At 34.7% G+C, this 25,833-nt stretch overlaps 1 protein-coding gene and 1 non-coding gene across 4 annotated transcripts in view; both read left to right on the forward strand.

The window, feature by feature from the left end:
- Positions 1–22,166, forward strand: part of CXADR (CXADR cell adhesion molecule) — a 244,819-nt gene extending 222,653 nt beyond the window's left edge. For 2 of the 3 annotated variants that reach the window (XM_087937524.1, XM_026700651.2), the window contains 6 exons: positions 8,613–8,770; positions 9,650–9,848; positions 11,471–11,626; positions 12,843–12,965; positions 13,073–13,211; positions 14,482–17,268. In XM_087937524.1, coding sequence (XP_087793650.1) covers positions 8,723–8,770; positions 9,650–9,848; positions 11,471–11,626; positions 12,843–12,965; positions 13,073–13,211; positions 14,482–14,743 — 927 coding nt within the window. In that variant the 5' untranslated portion in view covers positions 8,613–8,722 and the 3' untranslated portion in view covers positions 14,744–17,268. Of the gene's footprint in view, positions 1–8,612; positions 8,771–9,649; positions 9,849–11,470; positions 11,627–12,842; positions 12,966–13,072; positions 13,212–14,481; positions 17,269–21,399 lie in introns of those variants that run through there. The other variant, XM_026700650.2, reaches the window with a different exon arrangement.
- A 2,104-nt stretch (positions 22,167–24,270) lies between these two features.
- LOC148125326 (Nuclear RNase P) lies at positions 24,271–24,523 on the forward strand. The gene has a single exon (XR_015744433.1).
- Positions 24,524–25,833: the final 1,310 nt, after the last annotated feature.

The following is a 25,833-nucleotide window of genomic DNA, read 5'->3' on the forward strand; positions in this document are numbered from 1 at the left end:
ATCATCCTAGTCATGGGCTGTCCCAAAGCTGAAGAAGTGTCTTGGATGAGAAGCGAAAGGTTTTCAAAGAAAAACAAAGTCCAGTTGCCTCTTAAAAAGCACCTTTGGGACAGTTGCAAAGATTGTTATTTAAAAATTTAGTCTTTTATATCTTTAACACTAGGCACTAAAGATACAGCCTCAAGAAGCTTTTATAGGACATATTTTTTACACATATTTTGGTAATATGCCTTCCAGAAAAAAATGTTAGAATCCAAATAACTATATAAAATACGTTTTAATTCTGTTTGGAAGTATTATTCCTTAAAATGCATTTGAAATGCTTATAGTTTTTAATTATACCCATTTTAGGTATACTTAGTTAGAAATCATGCTGCAGACTATATTCAGAACTTTATGATTTGACAGATTTACCCTTACCTGCCATTTTAGACCCACATTGGGAGGAATAAAATTAAAGTGATAACCTAAATCAAAATTAGTAAGTCTCCTTATTCGAATATGTGATCTTGTACAGTAACAACTAGAAGTACAGGTAAAACAAGAAGACATTTGCTTAAACATTATGCTAGTTCCTAAAAGTTTTATGTAGAAGTATTAAGCTTACGATATGCAAATACTTTAGTTATTTAGAACATATCTTCAGGTGTTCTCCAACACAACTTTTTAAAAATTAAATTTGTATGTCATCCAACTCCAGAGACAGACTCTGGGTGGGCTACAATTTTTTTACAAATACACAGATCTTTATGAAGGTTTCTCTTCATAAAGTTGAGTGATAATAGGATTTAAATCATTTAATGCTAGGAAACTGCTGTCTTGCTATAATTATTTCCTGTGTTCAAAATGTAACTCAAACTGCACACAGAATTCAATTTATACCAACACCTGTGAGGTTAAAAGCTAGGGAAACTAAAAGCTTTTCAGCATTTTCCAGCTCTTTGTTTCCTGTCCAGATATCTTATGCCACTGTTGATGTCATAGTTTTGCAACATTATTCATAGGATAAAAATTCTTTTGGGTCATCAAGTAATATTTTGTGTGTATATCAATATCTGTATATCATGTTCACTTTAAATACAAACTACTGAAATAGGAAATTCAAACAGCATTTCCTCAGATGTTAATGAACTAATTATTCACAAAAAAGTATGCAAAAGCATTAACAATTTTAAAATACAAAATTTTGCCTTTTAACAATAACTATAAAATAATTCTGAACATCCTATAGAACCTAAGCAGGAAATTTAAGCAATGTAAACTTGGCAGAACTACATATTTAAACAGTAGATGGGTCCTGTAGACATGATCCTGACTATCTACCTTTTGCTTGCCACCCAGTTGCAAATTTCCAAAACTGAAACATCTGCAAATGCTCACTTTTATAACTTGTAATCCTGCATGTTCAAAAGTTTTGTTTTAATAACTTCAGGCTGGAATTATATTTGGTTAATAAGTACCATTTTTTAAACTCAATTTAAGGGTTTCAAAAATATTCAAAAATAAAAATTGTCCTCAACTAACTACCACAGTTGGGACTGGAATTTCCACCATAAATCATTGTAGTCATAAGTTGAATCAGACTTGATTTTAAAACAGTGTTTACAATTGTCATTAAGTGAATCATGACAGTTGTTAAGCGAATCCAGGTTTTTGAATGGGTTTCCTTTTTTGCTGTAAATCAGCAAAAAAAGGTCACAAATCATGATCACATAACTGCAGGATCCTGCAACAGGTTGTAAATGTGAGTTCATGCTCACATTGTGTCAAGTAAAAAGGACATCTTTTTTGGTGTTTGTTCTAGAACACAGGTGTCAAACTTGCCGTCACATGACATGGGCATGGATGTGGAGCTGGGGTGGCCATGGCCTGCATGTGACACATCTGGCCTGTGGGCTGCTAGTTTGACATCCCTGTTCTATAATGAATTGTCATTCTTCATTGAACCAGTCAACTTCAGCTTTTTTGGCATCAGTGATGGGGGCATAGACCTGATTTATTGTGATGTTGAATCATTTGCCTTGGATTCAAACCAAGATCATTCAATCATTTTTGAGATTGTATCCCAGCACTGCTTTTCCTACTTGAGTTGACTATGACTATCCATTTCTTCTATGGGATTCTTGCCTATAGTAATAGATCTACTGGTTGTTAGAATTAAATTTGTCCATTCCATCTACCGTGTTCCCCACAAAATAAGGCTGGGCCTTATTTTTTTTGAGTCCTGAAAAAACGGCTAGGATGTCTTTTCGGGGGTGAATTAATTTCTCCCCCCCGCCCAACGCACCAGCGCCGTTTCCAACAATAGCGTCTGAGTCGCTTCTGCTTTTCCCCGGCCCTGTAACAACAGGAAATAAACGATTTTGAGGTACCTGGGAGTGCTGCGTGCTGCGTTTTGGTTTAATCCTGAGCGGCTGGATGGGTGTGAGAAGAGCTGAGGGAGTGTCTCTGCTGCTGCTACCCTTGGTGCTCCAGCCTCAGGGTCTGCAAGTTTGCAAAAGTCACAGTGCGCAGCCCATTCCTGCATTCCAAGCTCCCAGGCCAAGCTGCAGCTGTCCCTCTTGCTAGCGCTGTCTCCAATAACAGCGGCAGCAGCTGCGGCAACCGTGGAAGCGTTTTAGCTGCTTCTCGGGTGGGGGAGCCCCCTCCGTAACTTCCATGGTTCCCGCTGCTGCTGCCACTGTTATTGGAGACTGCGCTGGCGAGAGAGGGACAGCTGCAGCTCGGCCTGGGTGTGCTTGGAATGCAGGAACAGGCTGCGCACTGGGACTTTTGCAAACTTGCAGAGCCCGAGGCTGGAGCACCAAGGGTAGCAGCAGCAGAGACGCTCCCTCAGCTCTTCTCACGTCCACCCAGTCTCTCGGGATTAAACCAAAATGCAGCGCGCGGGGCTCCCAGGTACCGCAATTTTTTTTTCCCCTGTTGTTACGGGAACAGGGAAAAGCAGGAGCGACTCAGACACTGTTGTTGGAGATGGCACTGGCAAGAGAGGCGCCAGCACCGGTGGGAAGCTACGAAGGCCTGAGAAGTGGCTGAAATGCTGCCGAACATCCATGCCAACGCTGCCCGCCTGCTGACCCGGGTAAGGGAGGGTTAAGGGAGCCTTCCGTGCTCCACCATGGTGTTAGGAGCGGCTGATAGTGAGGCCTAGCTGCCCGCGGGGCGCTCCTAATGGCAAGTTTCCCCCCACCTCCCCCCCCCAATTTCGCATGTTTTAAACTAGGCCTAAATTTGGGGGGGCGGGCTTAATTTCATTTTATGCCTAGAAAACATGCTGGGTCTTCCTATTGGAGGGGCATATTGTTGGAGAAACATGGTAGGTAGTTCATTGATTCCCAAGATGTTAATGTTCAATCTTGCCATCTCATCTTTGATGTCATCTTTGATGACATTAATTTATCTTGATTAATTGATCTTACATTCCAGGTTCCTATGCAATATTGTTCTATACAACATTGGACTTTCCTTTCACCACCAGACACATCCACAACTGAGCATCTTTTCAGTTTTGGCCCAGCCACTTTTATGAAGCTACTTCTAATTGTCCACTGCTGTTCCTCAGTAGTGTATTGAACACCTTCCAACTTAAAGTTCTCATCTTCCAATGTCATTTTAGACTTTTCATAAGTACAGCTGATATGCTATATTAAAGGTGGAAAAAAATCAGAAGTGATTTAATTTTGTCTGATTTTTTCACATCTCAAAAAACTAGCATTTTAATAGAGGTGTGTAAATTTTCTATATCCACTGAAACCCCAAGAGTACTGGGATAATAGGCTTGTAAGGACAAGCATCAGCTAGCAACTAGACTGCTGTATTTTAGAGTAGATATACTATTCCTCCCATTCTAAAACTGTTCTATCCATGACTTTCATCTGCCCTGCCCTTCCTGTTAGGCCACATCCAGAAAGCATGGTTAGGAAACTAACCACTGAAACACTTTTATTTGTTTAATTATCATGTGTGAGAATAGTGGGTAATTAAATCCAGACAGGTCTGAAGTGCTATTGGTGTATTATATAGGAAATGTGATAAAGATTGAAGTTTAGCATTTGGGGGACAGGTTTGTAATCTTTATGAATGGGTTTGTGTAATATATCTGCCTTTTATCAGCTATATCTTATCCTTAGCTAATCATATTTGGGCCAAGCTGTATTTGGATTCTGTTTTGACAGCTGCAACAGGGTTCTATATGGGTTAATAACTTGAATACAGCAGTTAAGTACTGCATAGTGAAACTAAAGAGATTTCATTACGCTTTTATTGAATTGCTAGTTGCTTATCAGACACAATTTATGATATGGATATTCATATCAAAAACACCAACCAGCTTGGGATTTAAATACCTAAGGGATTCTACCTTTATAGTACTATACAAATCTGCAGTGGAAGCACTTTTGAATGCCCCACTAGCAGAAGCCCATTTGGATGACATGTGAAAGAGGGACTTCACCTTTCCTTCTAAATCATGGGTCACAATTCCTCCATGAATTGTTTGGTCTTTACTCTGTCTCTTTTTCAGAAATACGAAAAGAAAATTTCTCTTGCTAGTTTTTTTAGGTGATTTTAATATTTATGACTAATTTCAGTTTGTATTTTGAATTTTTATTGCTTGTTTTTGCTTTTAAATTTTGCCAGTTCCTTTAAACACAGCTAAAGCAGAGGTTAGATGTAATGTTTTGTTTTATCAGGGAAGAGAAGAAAGCACAAAAAATTACAACTCTCAAACATGTATACTAATCACTACCAGAATATGACATTAATGTTATTGTAGAATTAAATTAATATTTAAAACAGTTAACTCAATAATAAAAAAAAGAAATAAAACATCAAAACCATTATGTTTTGTTCAAAAATTTAAATAGTATGTGAATATAAACCTCTGAAACAGTGCATTAAGTTTCTGAAAACACATTTTGTAAAAATAAAATGGAGATATACCACATACCTGAAGGTATGTATTATTAATTTTACCCCAAATAGTTTAAATGAGACCCAATTATCCAGATTATTGTTACAATATTTTGAAAATAAAATGGTTAAATTATTTAATTGCATTTTATATAGAGATATATACAGGGTTAGGATGGATATATATATGTGTGTGTGTGTGTGTGTGTGTGTGTGTGTGTGTTATCGCGGGTATTTACATGTATGGCATTCAGCTTTGTTCGGGTATTTTCCCACGTCATTGTAGTTGTGCTTTTAAAGTTGTAGCAACGTTTCGGCAACTAGAACCCTGATGATGGCAGATGAGATTCTGCCGAAACGTTGCTACAACTTTAAAAGCACAACTACAGTGACATGGGAAAATACCCGAACAAAGCTGAATGCCATACATACATGCATACATACATATAAAAATAAATAAAATTTTCCTGAAAATAAGACCCAGTCTTATATTTTGGGGGCTCCAATTTTGGGGAAACATGATTTCAGGATGATGTGCCCAGCTGGGTGCATGGGAACTGACTGTATCCGGCAGCAGTTGCAGCCTGACGGTCCTTTGGCGCACTGTGGGGCTGCACAGTCCGCACATCACAGGTGAATTAATTCCCTGTTGAAGCAACAGATGAAGACAGAGGCGTGGGGGGAGGCAGGCGATCCAGACACTCTATGCAGACCGTGGGAAAACCGAGAGGAGACAGAGGTGTGAGGGAGGGAGGCGATGCAGATGCTCTGTGCAGGCCATGGGAAAACAGAGTCAGGCTGGAGCAGGAGGCTCATCTTTGCATGGCAGCACCAGCAGAAGGCAGGCAGAGGCGTGGAGTGGAAGGCAGGCAATCCCAACACACTGAGCGGGCCAAAGGCAAGCCAAGAGACGTGAAGACAAGCCTCCCATGGCTGGCCAGCCACTCCGGCCAACTGACTCTAGGCTTTCCTGCAGGCCATGCGGCTCTTCTGGATTGCCTGCCTTACCCCCTGCACCTCTGCCTCTGTCTGCTGCTGGTGCCACTGCACAGATAAGCCTTCTCTGGCCATTGGCTGCTCCAATCCACCAACTCTTGGCTTTCCCACAGTCCGCATGGTACATCCAGGTCACATGCCTCCCTCACCTCTGGCTCCACCTGCTGCTTTGACAGGTAATCAAGTTGCCTGCGTGGGCTACGGCTCCTGGCGGACACCATTAGCCCCCACACGCTTGCCGTCTCTATGCTGGCCATGCCTATGAAGCCCCTTCAGTAGGGTTTATTTTTGGGCTAGGGTTTATAATTAGGCATGCTTAAAATCAGACCAGGGCTTAGGTTTGGGGTAGGTCCTATTTTTGAGGAAATGGTAATTAGTTTTTAATGTTAATATTTATATTATACTAACAATTTAATAATCTGAGATAAATTTCTTATATTCTGAGCCTAGGACAAGTTACTGGTCCCTGAAAGTGTCTAAAATTTATTTTTTATAATGTAGTACTTTCAAAGGTGTCACTTTATTTCAATAAAGGTTAAAGTGAAAAAGGATCCACAGTCATCAACTAATTATATTCTGGTATTATCAATAAGTGCCTAGAGACACTTGAAAACAGGCGAAGTAAATATTGTTTACCACTGGTATTCCAGAATTGGTTCTCTTTAAGAAGAGTGTTAAATGATCTCATATAAAGAGAACATTCTATTTATTTTAAAGGTCTTTATACTGTATTTGCAAACCACTCAGTATATGGGAAATATTGTAATTGTAAGAAGGAAAAGGATAGAAATGGAATAATGTTGGAAAGGAAGACTCAATTTCTGATTTCTTGTATTGTTGTTACCATAAGCATTTCTTGTAACATCAGTATTAATGTTTATTTTTTTAACATTGAAGTCTATTAGTATTCTCCCCTGTAATGAAAACTAAACTTATTTTTATCTTGGATGGAATTAAATAAAAATGTATAGCTAAAAACAGTCATTATATTTTTATATGTTTGAAAATAGTTTTGCATTAATTTTTTGAACTAGTATAAATTATTATATTAATTGTAAATTTGTAGATGATTATTTCATAGCATTATGGCCAGAGTTTCAGGCTTATCCTCAAAATGTCATTTTGGTATTATTTACTAATACACAACGGTGTATATTTGGCAAATTTTTCACTTCTATCAGAAACAAATGCCATTATAGGTAGTCCTCAACTTACAACAACAGTTGAGTCCAGAATTTTGGTTGCTAAGTGAGTGAGTCCCACCCAGTTTTACAACCTCTTTTTGCCATGCTTGCTGTAATTGATAAGTAAATCGTGCAGTTGTTAAATCTGGACTCTCCCCTTGACTTTGCTGTTGGAAGCCAGATGGGAAGGTTGCAAATGGTGATGACATGACCCTGAGGTGCTACAACCATTATAAAAACATGCTAGGTGCCAAGCATCCAAATTTTGATCACATAATCATGAGGATGGTACGACAGTTTTAGCAGTAGAAATAGCACCTAGACTTACATACTACTTTATAGTGCTTTACAGCCCTCTCTATATCCACTGTGTATTTCACTCCATAATGCTTAACAGCACTTTGAGTGAATTACAATGTTACACCCAACAATCTAGGTCCTCATTTTATCAATCTCAGAAGCATGGAAGGCTGAATCAACCTTGAGCCTGTCAGGATGGAACTCCGGGATATGGGCAGAATTAGCATGCAATATTGCATTCCACTTTGCCATCAGGACTCTGTAAGTGTGAGAAATGATTGTAAATCACATCTTTCAGTGCTGTTGTACCTTTGAGTAGTCACTAAATAAATGTCATAGTAAGTTGAGGACTACTTGTACATAGAGGTAAAATGTACTTAATTTATTGAGATTTTTGCTGGTTAAATTTAAAATAAATAATAAAATTTTGGACTTTTATTGATAATATATGTAAAGGAACACAAATAAATGTTGGTGTTTTCCTTAAATGCCTCTGAAATATTTCTCCGATCATTAAACCATATGTTGAAATGTATTATATCTTGAAATTGACTTGCTTGGGTTTCAGAGGGAGCTTGAGGTTGTCCAGGAGGTCTGCTAAACTAACTGAAGCCCTGAACACTATGTGGAAGAAAGGGGCACCTTCGGCTTTTGATCTGATTGCATTTCAGTGAACAGCATAGTATTGTGTTGATTCTCTTCCTTTCTCCGTGGTTGGTTCCAGTCTGTGTTGAGAGGAAGTCCAGCCTATGGCCTCTTTGTGGGATTCCACAGACTGGATTCTTGCTTCCTGTTTAACATCCATGTAAGGTGTTGGGTAAGGTCATCTGACAATTTGGAATAAGGTATCATCAGTGTGCTGATTATACTCAGCTTTATATCTATAGCTCTGACTGTTTCAGTGATTTGCAGGCATCTTGTCTGGTCATATGAGAGTCTGGATGTGTCATAATGGGCTTTGGTTCTGGTGCTGGAAATGATCCACCCTAACCCTCCTTCCTTCTCTACCTCCGCCTCATCCTGGTCCTAATAAGCTTTTCTATAAAAATACATAGTCCTTTTGATCATAATGTGCAAATGATTATAAAGTCAATTGATTCCTCTGGTTATCTAAAAACCAAACACTTGCTATAAAAATGTTTCAATTATACAGATAAGATGTTGTCTTTAACCTTTAAAATATTGAATCTAATATACTTGATTTCATAATACTTTTCCTAGATCTAATTGAAGGTATAACAATAACATCGACAGAATACACGGTTACAAAAGCTCAAGGAGATAAAGTTACACTGCTGTGCACATTTACTCTTGCTACAGGAAATAGTAGAATGGTTGAAATTGAATGGAGTATTTTGGCACCAGAAGGGGAGAAAACAGTAAGTAGAAATTATTGTGTAGATATAATACTCATTTTGAGTTTAGGCTGTGTGCATTGTAAGTTAAATTTTTAATGAGAATACTGTATCCTTCTCTAGGATACTATACTTTGGAGAAGTATATTTAACAGATTACTTATAGCTAAGATGTACAGTGTCTTAAAATGTGTTCTGTTTGACACACAAGTCCTAAAAGTAGGTAAAGAAATTAAACAATTAAACAAGTGAGTCAGAAATATAATAAGCTGACAAGCTTCAAGAGACCCTAGAGTGCCATTGGAAGAAAACAAAAAACGAATTCTAAGCACATGTTAAGGCCACTGTTAAGGTTTACCTTGTGGCAGTAAGAGTGGCGAAGCGTCAATACTTTTCTGCTCTTATTGCATCTATTGGAAAGGGTGGCCCGAAAATCATTCTGCAGCACCATATGGAAGAATTCTCTGGGCATCTAGCAGATAAAATCATTTGGATTTGCTCTCAGTTGGATACCAAGCATGATGCAAGTCTTGTGGAGATGCCACCCTGTTGTGCGGATCGGACTTTGATAGTGCATATCCAGAATTACTTTGTTCTTTAAATTATGCAGGACCTCCCATACTCACTGCTGATTATCTTTCCATTGATTAAAACATGACATTTCTCCTTTAAATGAACTGATAATCCTAGATATTCACATACTTTTGTTACACAGAAATATGTAGCTTTGGACCATTTTCTTCAGTAATTAATTAACAAGTATGTTTTTGACGGCACCCTTCATCTAATTTTAGAACTTGTGTATGTTTTATGCCATATTTATGCAGATATGAGAAATTTAAAAGAGTTCACAAACTTTTAAACACCACTGTAGCTTAATGAACCTTTCCCCCCCCCATTCAGGTTATCATATATAATGATGGCAATGTTTATGATACATATGATGTGGAGGGACGAGTACAATTTGCTAAACAAAATCCAGCATCTGGAAATGCAAGCATTGATATCTTAAATTTAAAAGCAGAAGATACTGGCAAATACCAATGTAAAGTAAAGAAACTTCCTAGTGTTAAAACTCATAGAGTCCACTTGACAGTACTTGGTAAGGTATTTATGATTTGCCTTTTTTGTATAGCTTTGTATGAGGTAAATATGAATATTCAATACATAGGAAGTACAGTATAATGTAAAAAATATAATGCACTGTTGGATACTAAGCAATAATTTGGGTAGTTTTCTTGTAAAATTAGCATCTTGTTGTTGTTTTTTTAATTCTCATAAATTTCAATATGTTACCTCTTTAGATTTACATCTTTTGAATTATATTCCCATGACCTTGGGAAATTAAAACTAAGAAAAATGAAGCATGATGATACATATGCAATACAAATGATATGTGAATTATACTTTTGTTGTTACATAATATAAAATTATGATTGTGAAAGGGCATCTATCATACTGCTCATTCAACAATATTTAACTTTCTAGTAAAATTCTCTAGATTATGTATACATAATACAAACATAACAGTTATGCATATCCCAGCCTTTCCTAGAAAGCAACTCTATTACTAAATTATGCTGCTTGAAATTTCTGTGTTTTGATTTTAGTAGAAATATAGGTTGAACTACTAAGATGAAACTATATTTTTAACTTTCAATTTTCCCTCTACAAATTTTGTAATGTTTCTTCAAATTCTAGATTTTGTAACTAAGTGATTTATTTGGGAACATACATGTTTCAGAATAAAAGCACTAAGTTGAGGCAGTTAAAAATAAACTCTCAGAGGAGAACCAGCACATAGAACTAAAAAGAGAGATTGAGGGATTAATATGTTTCAATGTGTAACTTGTTGGTCTTCCACTTCAATTGTCATTCATTATTCTAATATATTTATTATTTCATGCACTTACTCTAGGAGTTCAAATTGGCATACAAAGTAGATTCTTTAATTTTATCGTAGAAAAGCTCTGTTGGGGTAGAATAACCTAAGATTGTGGTTCTCAACCTGTGGACCGCGGACCCTAGGGGACTGTGATGTCACAGGGGGTCTGTGAAGTCTTGGTGCAGTCTACTGCTTTAAACCTTCAGTTAAGTCTTGGTGGTCTGTGGCCATAAAAGCTATTTAAAGGGAGTCCATGGTGAAGAAAAGGTTGAGAACTACTGACCAGAGAATAACTGGTCCGAAGTCAGCGAGTTGGCTTCCGTGGCTATGGAAGTTTAAATCTTGATTTCATTTAACCTAAGCCAATACTCACTGGTTCTGACATACTATCATCATGGTAATTGATATAATTAGAAATTATATATCTATAACACATACAATTTACTATGATATTGCAGATCAAAGGTTTGTAGAATAGTAGCTTGGAATGGTTAGCTTTTACAATCTGAAGTGAAGCAGGTATTTCATCAGGATTATAGGTGGTTATCTCCTAAAATTTGAAACTTTTCCCTGACTCACAGGTTAGCATTACAGTCCAGGAAAATACATGCTTGAGCTAAGGAGACACTTACAGGATTGTGAATCTTATTGTGAACCGAGAAAAGGATATTGTTTTAGGTTAATATGCAAATATGTGATGTAGTTCTGGATTTGGTGTCATACTGTTGCTAGGGTAAATCACTACCGTTTAATATCCTGCTAAAATCTCCTAGGTATAGAAGAAAATTCCAATTCATTTAATCATAATTAAAACTTATATTAGATTCTTTATTTGTTAGAAAAACCCATGAAGACTAAATGCTACATTGAAGGATCTCAGGAGATTGGAAGTGATCTTACTCTGAAATGTAAATCCCAAGAAGGTTCTTCCATCATAGTTTACTCCTGGAAAAAAACTACTGGTTCACAAGAACTTCCAGCAACAGCATTACCAAGTATGCTTTCATGTTATTAATATATTTTTCATAGACAGGGCTATTGTTTTACTGTCTTCAAATGCTAAATTATTTTTAGATATAACTTTTGACATATAACAAAAATCATTTTGTTTAATTTATGTTGTCATGAGGTATTTTATTTACCATGTAATTGTCCAAAATCTTTCTCAGTGGTATATCATCAAAATTTGAGTTCTTAAAGCTAGTTGAAAAGGAAAAATAGACAAAAATATAGCTGATGAAAACAGAGATATGGCATTGTTCTCTACTGTTTACTGTTGCCCATATTCTTTTGGAAGGATTGATGCAGAAAGGTTCAGGATGGAATATTTGTTTTGTTCCTAAATGGCAAATGCTTAATTAAAAATTAAGGTGCACGAATAAAACATTTGGTAATAGAAAGGGAGCATGAGCAAAATGTACATACAGTATTACTACCCCAAATATATACAATATAAATTTGGCTATTCCCTAATGAGAGTAAGTACAGAAAAGTTATAAGAAATACTAAGGAATTCTGGACTAGTTTTGAAGCCAGCCAAAAACACCAGTTTGGAATCTGCCGGCTTTAATAAGTTGCTTTGCTTTAGGTCCTTGATTCAGTGAATTTGCACACCCATGTGCAAGAATATTTATATATATATTTAATTTTAAGTGGAGATAATTCTGTAAGACTCTTGGGGTAATTATAATATTTCATGAAGTCTTCTTGGTAGCTGATAGCACTTATCTAATGTAGACTTACCTCAGAATGGTAAGCAGGTTTCGGCAGGGAGGAGTAGCCTTGCAAAAAACATTGCTCTAAAATCTCAAAGTAGTATGTTGAACAAACTTCTCATGTATTATGAATTATCTTATTTGAAGAATTCACACATCATTAATAATTTTGTAATGTGATAACACTCATTTAGTTTCTTTATCAGAAAACATCTCTCCCTTAAAATGTATATGATTTGTGATTTGTAACTACTCTGATGACAGGAACAGTGTTCTTCTGTAGAAGTACTTATATGCATAGGCAGTAGGAGAAGAGCTTCTACTTACCCTCATTTTCAAACTAATTCTAATACTCTGTATTAGCTATAGATTTACATCAATAAAATATGCTATATTTAAGTAATAAAGGACATTACATGAAATAACATGTTAAATTATTGTTTTTTATTCTATAGATTGTTGCAAAAATTCTAACAAATACCTTAAATATTTACAGTTGAAAATACAGGCGACTTATTTGTGAAAAATGCCTCTCAGACTTATTCTGGTACTTACACGTGTTTGGCTTACAATAAAGTTGGCAGAGATGAATGTTCTGTCATACTGACTATTACACCCCGTAAGTATTAGTCAACAGGCAAGTGAAGTAATAAAAATAGACATTAGGTAAATAGTTGTCATTAAACTGCAAAATTAATTTCTGCTACCTGTTTTTTTTTATTTTAGCTATCGATAGAGCTGGTACTATTGCTGGAGCAGTTATAGGAACTCTTCTGGCACTCAGCTTAATGGCTTTGTTCATTTTCTGTTGCTATAAGAAACAAAGAGACACAAAATATGAAAAAGAAGTACATCATGATATCAGGTGCGGCATTTTGATTAATTGAGTATTTCAAAACATTATTTCTAAAAACATTAACTCCTAGAAATATTGATTTACCTGCTTTTAGCCACAAAAATATCAGCTAAATAACAGTGGAAGTGTCTGGATAAACTTTTGCTTGAAAAATGGTTTCATATGATTTGGTTTGTTGTTATTACACAAAATTCACAAATTTATAAAACAAAGTGGGAAAATATTGGAATGGACCTAGCAAGATTTTATTTTATAAATGACAACATAAATATTAGAATGTGTGAAAAATTAAATGTGATTAAGAAGGTAGAAACTATTGAGTGTAATTCAATATAAAGAAAGAGCAATAATGGAAATATTAAATATTCTAAAACTAAACAAAACCTAAAAGAACATTTAATCAACCAAAAAGGTTGGCACCTTTTAGATGCAACAGTCAACAGATGATTTTATTTGCTTTGGTAAAATGGTATCAGTCAGAAAACCTAATAAGCACACTTTGGCTTTATGTGCTAATAGAACACTGAATAGATACTGATATTTGCCATAGCATTGAAAAGCAGTTCTTCAAAGCCATTTTGTTAGCTAAAATAACAAAAGTATTAAATTGTTATATTTCATACAGCAAGAAAATGCAATGATGAATGTATAATTTTGTATATAAATATTAGCATTTTAAATATTAAAATATAACAACATACTGTGATCTATATTAGTGTATCAATTCTTTCCTTTCTTCAAGAAATTATTATTTTTTCTTTCTATTTCCTGTCCTTGAATTTTTTTTCTTTTGATAGTGAAACTGAAACTTGGGAGACACTAATTAATTGTCTTAAAGGATGCACCGTGCCACTCAGAGTCAGGCTGCACCGTGCCACTCAGAGTCAGGCTGATTGGCATATAAATTAAACTAATTAATTATTAGTAAATAAATAAAATGCATCTTAAATCACCATGCATTTATTTATTTACATTTATTTAGGCTCGGAATGTAGCTTAGAATAAATAAATAGAATAAAAATAGTTTATGTTACATAGATTTATTTGACAAAAATATTCTAAAAAATTAAGGATAGAAGAATAAATCAGTGGCTGGGGAATTATGGAAGTTAAATTTCACTCATCTTAAGGTTGCCAAGTTTTAGAAACACTGTGATACAGAAAACACGTATTTTGCTGTTATGATAGTGTTAGTACCCTTTGTTAAATAAAAAGTATTGATGGGTTTTTAGTGTTTCTAAAGATTCTTAAGTAAATTCTTAAATATGTTTCATTTCAGAGAGGATGTCCCTCCTCCAAAGAGCCGTGCCTCAACAGCGCGCAGCTATATAGGGAGTAATCGGTCATCTTTGGGCTCAATGTCTCCATCTAATATGGATGGTTTTACCAAAACTCAGTACAATAAAGTGCCAAGTGAAGAACGTACACCCTCTCAAGATCAGTACTTTGATCCACCAAAGGTAGCTGCACCTAATCTAAGTAGAATGGGAGCTATTCCTGTGATGATACCAGCACAAAGCAAAGATGGTTCCATAGTATAACATGACATTAATTTGAAGTTTCATCAGTTCATTACCACATTGATGATTAGTTTGTACCAGATCTACATGTACAATTGAGCATCAAGATATGTGCTTAGCTCAACTTATTTTTATTAAGTTTGACTGCTTTTATTGAAAAAAGTTGACAGTGAAAAAATGTTATCCACCTTTGTAGGGATTTCTAAATAAATATTAAAATATGAATTATTGATCTATTAGTTATAGTAGATTGTATGACATGAAGCATTTTGTATTTACATTGTTACAGATACCTGTTTATATGAGAACTGTTACAATGATAGTTTTTCTGTTCACAAATCTGAAAATAGAGACTTGCATTCTTGTAATATTGATTCTGGAATACTCTTCTCAAAAACTTAGAATATTTAAAATGCATTATTAGATATAGTAATGCACATGTTTACCATATTTACCAATTTCTGTCCTCTCACACACTCTCTCTCTCGCTCGCTCTTGCTCTCTCCAGTCTTACAGGATATTGCTTGTTATATGTGGATAAACTACTCCTTTCTAGATATGTAATATTGAATGGATTTAGTCAGCATACTAACTACAAACAGTATTTGATAGTGAAATTAAACCTGAATTCAATCATTAATGATATTGTACTTGCCATTTTGAAACTCCTTGTTTTTTATAAAGATTTGTGCAACTTATGGGACCAGAATACTTCAATTTAATTTATAAAATATACTGGCACAATTACATTTTTGTAGTAAAGTTTTCTGTAACCCAAGAACTGGTGAGGGCTTCCCCACTATATTAATATCCTCAGAGTTATCAATTAGTACTTTTTTATTAACTCATCCTATTTATATTGCTCCATTGATTTTATTACCAATTAAAAAAATTGGAATACCAAAAAGTGAATATCAGCTTAAGCTGGTAGTTTATATATATATATGTGGAAAGTTATACATTCTTATTAGAAAATTGCTCCCAATGAATTATAAAGTTTGCTTCTGTCTTTCTTTTTCCCATTCATCATGTCCAATTCTTGGAGACTGCCTGAACAAGCCCCTGCAGTTTTCTTGACAAGGTTTTTCAGAAAGCCGTTGCCTCCTTCGTAGGGCTGAGAGAATATGACTAGCCCAAGTTCCCCAGTTCGCTTTGTGCCTAAGGTGGGACTAGAACTCCCTGTCTCTCAGTTTCTAGCCTGATGCCTTAACCACTTCAACAAATTGGCTCTTATGCTTTTTTTTACACATGAATAATTTCAAAAATGTACTGCAACTTTAAATATTTACACTTGATAACTTAATTTTTTTTGAAATTGTGGTTCTTGTATATATGAATCATTAAAAAAATAAGATACCAAGAATTAATATTTAAACTTCTCTTGTAGTAACCCAAATTAGTATATAGATGTTTCTTGTCTCACAATCATAGTTGTGACCAGAATTTCAGTTGCCAAGTAATGCAGTTGTAAAGCGATATATCATGTGATCACGTCACTTAGCAATCTCAGCACTCCTGAATTATGGATTGTTAAGCAGAGAGAGTGTCTCACATACCACAAAGAAAGGAAATCTGGTGCAGGCTGCATGCAAGCTGGGGAGAGCTGTAGTGTGACACAATAGTGCTGCACCCTGAGAAGCCTCAGCTATCTCACCAGGCCAAGCAGAGCTTTATGACTGCAGGGCCATACATCTCTCCCCATCTTCCTATTTCCTCATGATCTATGCCCTTTTGGCCACCCCGCAAAGCAGCACTAGTCAGCCATTCCTTCTCCATTCTTGCAAGACCTGAGGAAGACTAGAAGATTTTTGAAGAGTAATTAGAATTGAATATATGGCCTGGAGAAGGAATGGCATGCATGCTTTGGAGAATGAGGGGTCTGAAGCACCACAAGAATGGGACTTTTGCCATTCTCCAAATTGTGCATCCATTTTTATGAAACCTGGGGAAGATAAGAAAGTTCTGGGGCTGAAGTAGAAGCTTGGGGCGGCGGGGGGGGGGGCGTGTTAGCAGATTGAGACTGCGGAAAGTCATAGGCCTCTACTTTAGCCCAACCCTGCCATTGTGCAGGATGCTCAAAAAGTAATAGATTGAATAGACGGGGGGAAATTGCCAAGACCCAGAATTTTAATCTATGATTGCAGGAGTGCTGCAGTGAGCTTAAACTCATGGTCTTAAACTCATTTTTTTTCAGGACCATAATAATTGGTCATAAATCAAGAACCACCATAATATGTTACTTTTAATTGTAGTAAAGTGTTTCTGTGTTACCTAATTTTAATTTAAGAATTTTTATTTCTAAATGTAATGCAACATAGTACAAATAACTTTGATATTTATTAAGTGGACCTGATCTGATAATATGATATATTGAATTAGATAATAAACAATTTTTGAAGTGCACACACTATTATTACTAAATTTAGATACTGGAGAGAAATATTAGTCTTCACATATTGAAGTCTTTTAGGTTTCTTGATACTGTTAGATATAAATCCTTATGTCTGCCTTAATTATGTGTTCAATAAACTTTATATTTGATTGTATGTCAGATTTCTTCTATAAAATTTCTGTCTGCACCATGAAAAACAGTTTTTGAAAAAATACTGCAATTTTCTTTATTGGTTAATATTTTCTGCCAAATGCTGGTTAAGTCACTGCATAATTTTGTATTTCAGACTTTCTGCTTTTACTATTTTTATAATTCCTTCATGGAGTTTGATCTTATTCATACAACTTCCACTGCACAAGACTACTGAATTGTTACAATAACCTGTCTTCTTGCTTTTTAAAATAGAGATAATAATAAGAATCAAATGTTCAATAAGAAGGCAGCTTCCTCTTAAAATTACTTTGGATTAAATCTGACTATCAGTCTAGTCAAATTTGTGAGTTTTTAAATTATGTTTGCACATTAATGTTTTTAAAAAGATGTCACCATTGTAATAACAAAGGAGTTCTTTGTATGTGTTCACATGCTTTCAGAAAAAAAAATCAAAGGATTTGGAAATGCATTATGAATGTATGGTTTGGTATACATTACTCTGAAGTACAACACTTAAGAATTTGACTACATTGTTTAAATAATAGTTAGGTTTGAACAGTTCTGTCATTCTGTTGTCCTAGTACAGGGGTGTCAAACTCATGTCGTCACAGTGGCATCATAGGACATATTGGGACTTTTCCCCCCTTTGCTAAACTGGACATAGGCATGGCCAGCATGTGACCCATCCAGCCCCGGGCTGGGAGTTTGACCTAGTAGATTATTTCAGTGTGTGTACTTAATAGTAGAAACAGGCAAAATGCAAAATGCTATTTGAAGTTTGAAGAATTCTGGAACATTTAATTTTATCATTGCTCATTCTCATGAAAATAATAAATGAATAGTAAAAAGATACAGTGGCTTATCAGCAAAATGTGATTTCTACATATTTAAATGTAGGATAGTCTTCTTGTGGTCTGCCGGCCGCCAGTGGAGCTGGCAACAGAGACAGACAGTGAGGAGGTTGGGGAGGAGCATGGACCAGACCTGGAGGCTGAGGAAGGCTCGGACAAGGGCTCTGCATCAGAGGCAGAGATGAGGCCAGGGCAGTCTGGCAGTTATTAGCTGCCTTTGGAGTAGGACAGCAGTGAGGTGGGGAGCAGCTGGAGACGGTTCCCAGACTGTGCTGCCAAAAGAAAAGAGCAATTACGAATTAAGGGTCGACATGGGAGTAAAGCCACAGATGGATGGTGAATGGCCCCTCCCATAGGGATTAAAAGGGGAGTGGGCTTTTGTTCATTGCAACAGTGTGAAGATCTGTCTGTGCATATCAGATACTCTGCCAAGTCCTTCCTTGTCAGAACTGCAATAGTTAGAAAATATTTACTTGGCAGCTCTCCAAGATAGATAAGGTCTCTGCTCCTAATTGCACCCTTGAAAGACTGTTTGCCAGGTCTTTGGCTGAACGTGAATGCAAGAAATTCACTTTCATTTAATAAAGGGGTTTTGCCGGGACAAAGAGTCTGCTTAGTGCTTTTTGGGGAAGCCTAGGTCAGAACAAGTCTGTTGTATTTGTATATATAGTAGGAATTGATTTGAGTTTTCTAATACTTCTATTCTATACTTCTAGAATGTATTGAAAGTAATTTACATTTGATAAAATCTGATATTTTGTAAATGATTGCTTTTCACGAGGCTGTGTTTCAATTGTGATGTATCAAGGCTCAAGAAAAAATAATCTATTTTACATATAGTAATAAAAAGGCATACAACCTGGGATGATGCATATTAAGGCAATTTGACCTTTATCTCCCACAAGCTGTTGGTAGGAAAAGAGATCAGTTGATTATTACACACACTACCCTTATGAGCCGTTTCAGTAGCTATGTAGAGGTGCAACTATTGCCAATCTTTATGTTAAAATGTATTTTGCCTTTTTAAAAATCACTTTTTAACAAATGAAACAAAAAAAACTTTTTTTTGAAATTATTCTGTTTTCTCTGCTCATCCAAAGTATGGTTTATGTCATGTTATGTTAAAAGGAATATATGTCAGAGTCTTACTATACAGTATGTTGTTTCAATTGCAGGACTCTGTAAAGTAATGTATATTAAGTTTTATTTTTAGGATTACCAGATGTGGAATTATGTAAGCATTCATTAATATAAATTATTTTAAAAATTATTCAATTTCATGATTGTTATATCTTCACCATAGATAGTTGTGCCCCAAATGTTACTTTCTCCTTTACTGAAGACCATTATAATACTTTCTTGTATAGCTCTTTGTAGTTTCTTACATTTAGAGGCTTTTTGGAGTAAAACTAGCTTAAAAATTTTTTTCACAATTAGTTTAGAAATATTTGGAAAATGAAGAGACAAGATATATAAATATTCATTTTGGCATCATCTGAAAACAGGAATTCCACACAATTATTATCACAATATAGACACTTGTGCAAAGTTCATCATAAATTTAGAGAACTAATGGATTTAGAATCTCCGTCATACCTCTGAACCCAATTTCAACATAGTTTTATGCTTGAATATGTTTAAATGTGAGTTAGAATATGCAAAGATAAAATGGCTTCTCTTGGGCAAAAGCTATAAATTGTTTTACATCTAAGCAATTTTATATTAATAAGGTCTCATTAACACATAATTACTTTTATCTTAAATTCCTGGATTGGATTCAAAAAGATATGAGTGAGCAATTAGCTTATTTAGCAGTATTATATAAACTATTACATCAGCACTAATGGAAAACTTTGCCCATAATGGATATAGTTATATCATTGTGAATATAGCGACTGTTATCTGTATAGACTGCATTTTGTACTTTAAGTGAGCGCAAATGCATTTTTTTCTTGAAAAACCATAGTTTCCCCTTTAATATTCCAACCATTGTTACTCTAATAATCTAGTGCAGGTATTATTTTGGGATGATTTGGGACTGAAGCCATGGTAAATTTTCTACAAATTGATTACAATAACAGTTCGTTAACAGGGCTTTGGAATTTTGTCTTTTATTACAATTAATAATTCTTACTACATTTATACTTTTATATAATATGTTTATTATTTTTCCTAACGGCTTTGTTGTTAATAAAATAGTATGTATATGACAGGCTCACAATTTGAAAACAGTTTTAATAGTTTAAAATTCTTTTCGCCTATTTTGCAAGGGGTAGGAAATTAACACTGTTTTATTCTGAAATAATAGAAAATATTTTAGCTCGGGTTTTAGATTTTGGCAGTAGTTTGGTCTCCAAGCTTGTTTCAATTTAGTTTCTGACTGTTTCATTACTATACTAGGTAACATCAGCAGCAGAACTGTCTTGTCCTATTCTCCTTAGCTTATAAATGTCTTGTGTGCCAGTATAGTCAGTTGGTTGTTTGGCTGGTTGTTCATTTGGAGCTATATTTAAATTCTGAACAGCTGATTAGTCTTTTGTTGATTGGTTGTTTAAATGGTCTGCTTCTTATATATTCATATATTGGATCTAGGTCAATATGTTTGTTAATTGCTCCTTTGGTAGAATACCAGGCCTCAACAAATTCACATGCATGCCAGGTGCTAGCATGTTGTACTTTATCAGTCAGCATTCAGCTAGGAAAGATGTGTATATATGTGTTAGAGTTTTTTTTCCTTTTATTTTAAGGCAATTTTTTAATGTCTTGAGATTTTTATTTTTGTTTCTTTTAAATATTTTGTCATTTTGTATTTTAATACTTTTTGAATAAAATAGTATATAAAAACAATGCTATAGGAAAAGAAATTACCAGTTTAATTAATTTCTCAGTTTTGGGAACTGTTTTTGGCCAATTTTCTTAACTATTTACCACCAGACCACTGTTATTTCAGGCATGGAAATTGTGCACTATTCTGTAAAATATGAATTGGATTAATGAATTTGACTTAAAATCAAATTAAATGTCCAATATAAGAGCTGAGATGAAAAAAAGAACATTTGTATTTAATCACAAATTAGTTTAAATATTCTATATAGAAGCAGTGAAACCCTATTGTATAATTAATCTTTTAAACAAATTGAACTAGTTTCATTAGTTGGGGAGTTTCTTCATTTAACAATCTGATTTAAAATATCTAGCAATAATATACAGCTTGAAAGTTTGGAATAATTGTTTATATTTTAAAATGCATTTATTCATTATTAATGTTTTCTCTGTTGTAGTATGAAAACGCATGCAGGATGGGTGACATATCAGTGGTATAAAGTTGAAGAAACATCATATATCATGAATTTTACATTATGAAGGAAATGAAGTACTCTGTTTTATCATTCTGCTTTAATATCTGCAGACAATGGTAGAGTAAATCTCTATAGGTAATATTTGCCTCTCAAATATTTAAAATATACTGCTTGAAAATTTTATAAGAGACCCAGACATGAAAAATATGAAAAGAGTAATAATTGATTGAAGATCATGCAACTATCGAATGGAGCAATTTAGGCCAGCAAACCTTCTGCTTAGTGCATTAATCCAAACTAAAGCATCCCTGACAGGTGGCTGCCTGCTTTCTTGGGACAAAATCAATGGCTGGATATGTATGATTGGTTTCATTGTTGAACTGTTCTTATAGTCAGCTGATTTAACATGTAATGGAGATAAGTAGTACAGTTTTGGTTCAAGTACTTAATTGAGTAAAATATGTATTTTCTAATGTACTTTGGAGACAATCAGTATGATTTAACACTCTGCCTTTTAGATTATATTTTTATGCTTTTTTAATTGTGTGGATCTGATTTTAAGGGTCTTATTTTTTTATTATTTGAATACAATTAAAAAAGAAAGTATAATACACAATACAAATCATAAAACCGTAAAGTAGCAAAAACATAAGGCAGAGATATTCATGACTCTTTTTTACACAAACTATTCAATAAGTCCTTCTATTTCATTACAATTTCTTGATAATAAAATATGTTCTGAAAATGAATAAGAACCTGGTGATCATATGTTTATGTTCCAATTTTTAAAATAAACCTTAACTGTATTACTTTAAAAAAAATCCCCCACTTAATATCAACGTGTACCATGTGGCCTATTTGTTTGCATCCTCCATCTTCCTTTACTTTTAGTGGAGGCCTTGGTTGAATCATATACTAGCTTTTTGTCACTTTATTTTAACATCAACTATAGATACTTCTTTATAGGATTCCTTACAAGAGAAATCAGCAGAATCTGTTAAATTATATTATTTATAATGAAATATTTAATGTCATTTGCAAAATCCTGAAAAAAAAACCACTATGTAATAAACTATATGGAAATAATTGCTTCGTTTTTTTATGCATATATTTCTAAAATAGGGAAGTAAATTATAATAGTTTAATATACTGTAGTTAAATTTGTTATTTGGAAATTATTCTTGATGGTACAATTTTAACTTCTGAATCAAGAATTGTGAAAAGCTGCAGAATTATTTTTTTTAAGAATGTAATTTAAAATGTGTGTAGACCACAAAAATAGAAATATAGAGACAATCAAGGGAATTGATAATTGATACAAAAGATGAAAATCTTGACCATAGTTAATAAAGCTAAAAGTCTCACAGTTCAAGATACTAGCTGTCATATTTATTCTGTGTGAAATCTGATTTTGTAATATATCAATGTCATTCTCCACATCATACAGAACATTGGTTTTTTTATATACATTGTGCCTGTATGTGTAAAGTCTCAGGACAGAATGCTTATCAACAAGGGTGGCATCTCCTTACCAGTCTTAGCCCATCATTTTTCTCATATATAGAAATCTGCTGGGAGAATCTGAGCCTAGATAATAACCCCTACCCCCATCCTGAATCTTGCAGTTTTATGCAGTTCTTGATAATTCTTCTTGAATTTAACTAATTTTTATTACCACCTAGCCAAATCTTCAGTGGAAAATCCATTCCAAAGCAGTCTCCAGCACAGCCCTATTTATGTAAAGTAATGAGTCCACATACGCTCACTCCAAGAAACCATTACAACACAACAATTTTAAATATCATATTACTAATAGACACTAGTATGATAAATGGCAATAATAATAGCACTTAGACTTATATACTGCTTCACAGTGCTTTACAGCCATCTCTAAGTGGCTTACAGAGTCAGCATATTGCACCCAACAGTCTGGGTCATGTTACTGACCACAGAAGGATGTCTGAGTCAACTTTGAGATTCGAACTGTGAAACTGCTGGCAGCCGGCAATCAGCAGAGGTAGCCTGCACTACTTCATTCTAACCATTGCGCCACCATGGCTCATAAAATGGCAATTTACTTGATTTAATAAATTTCCAAGCATCAACCCAATCAGATCCACACAAATTACTGCAATAAAAACTGTCCTGAGTAAGGGCAAATCCAGCAAATAAACACCAGTAATAATAATTGCAATTATAATGACAAGTAGCCAACAAGTTTTAAAACAACAGACATTAGAACATTCAAAAAAATAGCAAACATAGAGAAGTATAAATACATAGGATGAATACTGTAGCAGGATCATGTTTAGTTTTTCTACTATAAGTACTAAATAAGTATTAAATCTACGCTATTTTTCCAAATAATTTTGTCTTAATAACAATTCTATTTGCTCTTTTCTAATACTCTACTGCTAAAAAACCGTAATAACTAAGCACTTGCTTCTCTTCATCAAAGCTTTATATTTTCCAACAATATATTCACCCATACAGTATTTATGTACAACTATGTTGAAAGTACTGTTCTCTGTCCCTTTCTGTTTTCCCTGCTTTTACTCTATAACAATCCCATATTTATTTTCCTTCACCAAAACTTTCCAGTTTTTCCTCCAAAATAGCCTCACTATCAAGTTTCTATATCCAAGTCCCTTCTATTTCCATTTTGATTCTAGATCATTAATTTCTACCTGCTGTTTTTGGACCATTTAATAGCTAATTAAACATTTTGGGCACATATGAAAGAAAACATTTCTGCTAGAGAACTGCAGTTTTCAGATGTCCACATATTTTGCCATGGGCAGAGCCAAGGAAGCAAAAGAAAGGTATGATAATGTTACCCCCAATAAGAAGCACAGGGGTGGATGACTGACTTAATTGCTGGAAGAAAAATCTTCACAGAGGCCTCTTGCTGGGTACCTTGAGAAAGTGGTTGAGTTCCCAGCAGTGCAGTTCTCCATTAAAACTCCAGATTAAGGAAGAAGTGGCAAAGGGCCACATGGGATTACACAAGGTTTGAGACAAACTCATGACCAGCCACTTTTGAGTACAATTGGAAGAGATGAAATACCAGTGATTCACAACACAATTCAGACTAGTCTCCCCCCTTTATTATAAAATAAAGAATGAAAATCTAACTTGGTGCATCAGGTTTGCACCATGGTTTGAACAGTGGGTTCAAACATGAAGAGATTGCAATAACTGGATTAATAGAAGCCATAATATTCTATTTCACAATATTAAACTATAGTGTGACTTAATTAGATATGTGAACCAAGCCAGTATAACATGATTCAGTCTGCATATATAAACACAGTGTATTCCTAGTTCAAATGAATGTGCCTATATTGCTATAAACTTTCTTAACAGTTGATACCAAATTTCTATGTAAATTATTTTTAAAATTAGATTTAATTGTTTTTAAAAGACAGTGTAATTACATCCAGGTAAAATTGATGTAAAATAAGATTTCCACAGAGAACTGTATGAATTGCTTTATGTATAATTGTTTCTAGACAAGGAAAAAATTGAAATGAAAACACTCAGAATTACTTATTTGAACATCTAAACAAAATGCTTCCTTTTAGCTTGATGAACTTTTAAAGACACCTGATGGAATGTAATCTGGATGGTTTAGGGGATCACAATTGAGAATAATGAATTGTAGATATGTAGCATCTTGATTCTACTATACAGTACAACGTATTGTCTTTCACAGTGCCACCCTATACATGACTGCTGAAAAAACAAATGAGTTCAGTTGTGATGTTGGTGAGGAAGAATTACAGAAGAAAACAACACTGTCAATTGAAATATATGCCATTCATTGAAATATGTGCCATTCATTTTCACAATATTACTATTCAAGGAAGTATGAAGATAATATTCCTAATCAGTATTCGTTCTGAAATAAAAAACCTTATTTTGTTAATGCTGTCCTGCACCTAACTTATGCATAGACATTTAATTTAGGAATTGCGGGATGAACAGCAAAGAACAAGAGAGACGAGATAAACCTCTTAGAGGAAATTTATGAAGAAATGCCCTGTAACATAGTTGCAAGGCCAGTGGGATCTACCGCTCAAAAGCCAGGTGAGTTCAATAGTGAGAGTCACTGGAATGCAACTCATGAGAAAGTGTGGTTTTTGTGGCAATTCTTAAGATCCTTTTACCTCACTTATCCAATCTGGAATGCTCACCTTTGATGTTGGGATAATTAACAAGAAAAAAAAATTATACACTGGACAGGAAGGGATTATAAGAGGAAGCAGGCACACAATGGGAAATAACACCAGCTGTTTGTGTACTGTGCTCAGGATTGCCAGTGTCACTTATTTTATTGTGTATTCCCCTTTGTGTCTCCTTACTCTCTTGTAATCTTTTTCCAATAAATGTAAGTACAAACATTAATTCCCTTCC

Source organism: Pseudonaja textilis, chromosome 7 (genome assembly GCF_049901715.1).
Source record: "Pseudonaja textilis isolate UNSWEBS1 chromosome 7, rPseTex1.2, whole genome shotgun sequence".
NCBI lineage: Eukaryota > Metazoa > Chordata > Lepidosauria > Squamata > Elapidae > Pseudonaja > Pseudonaja textilis.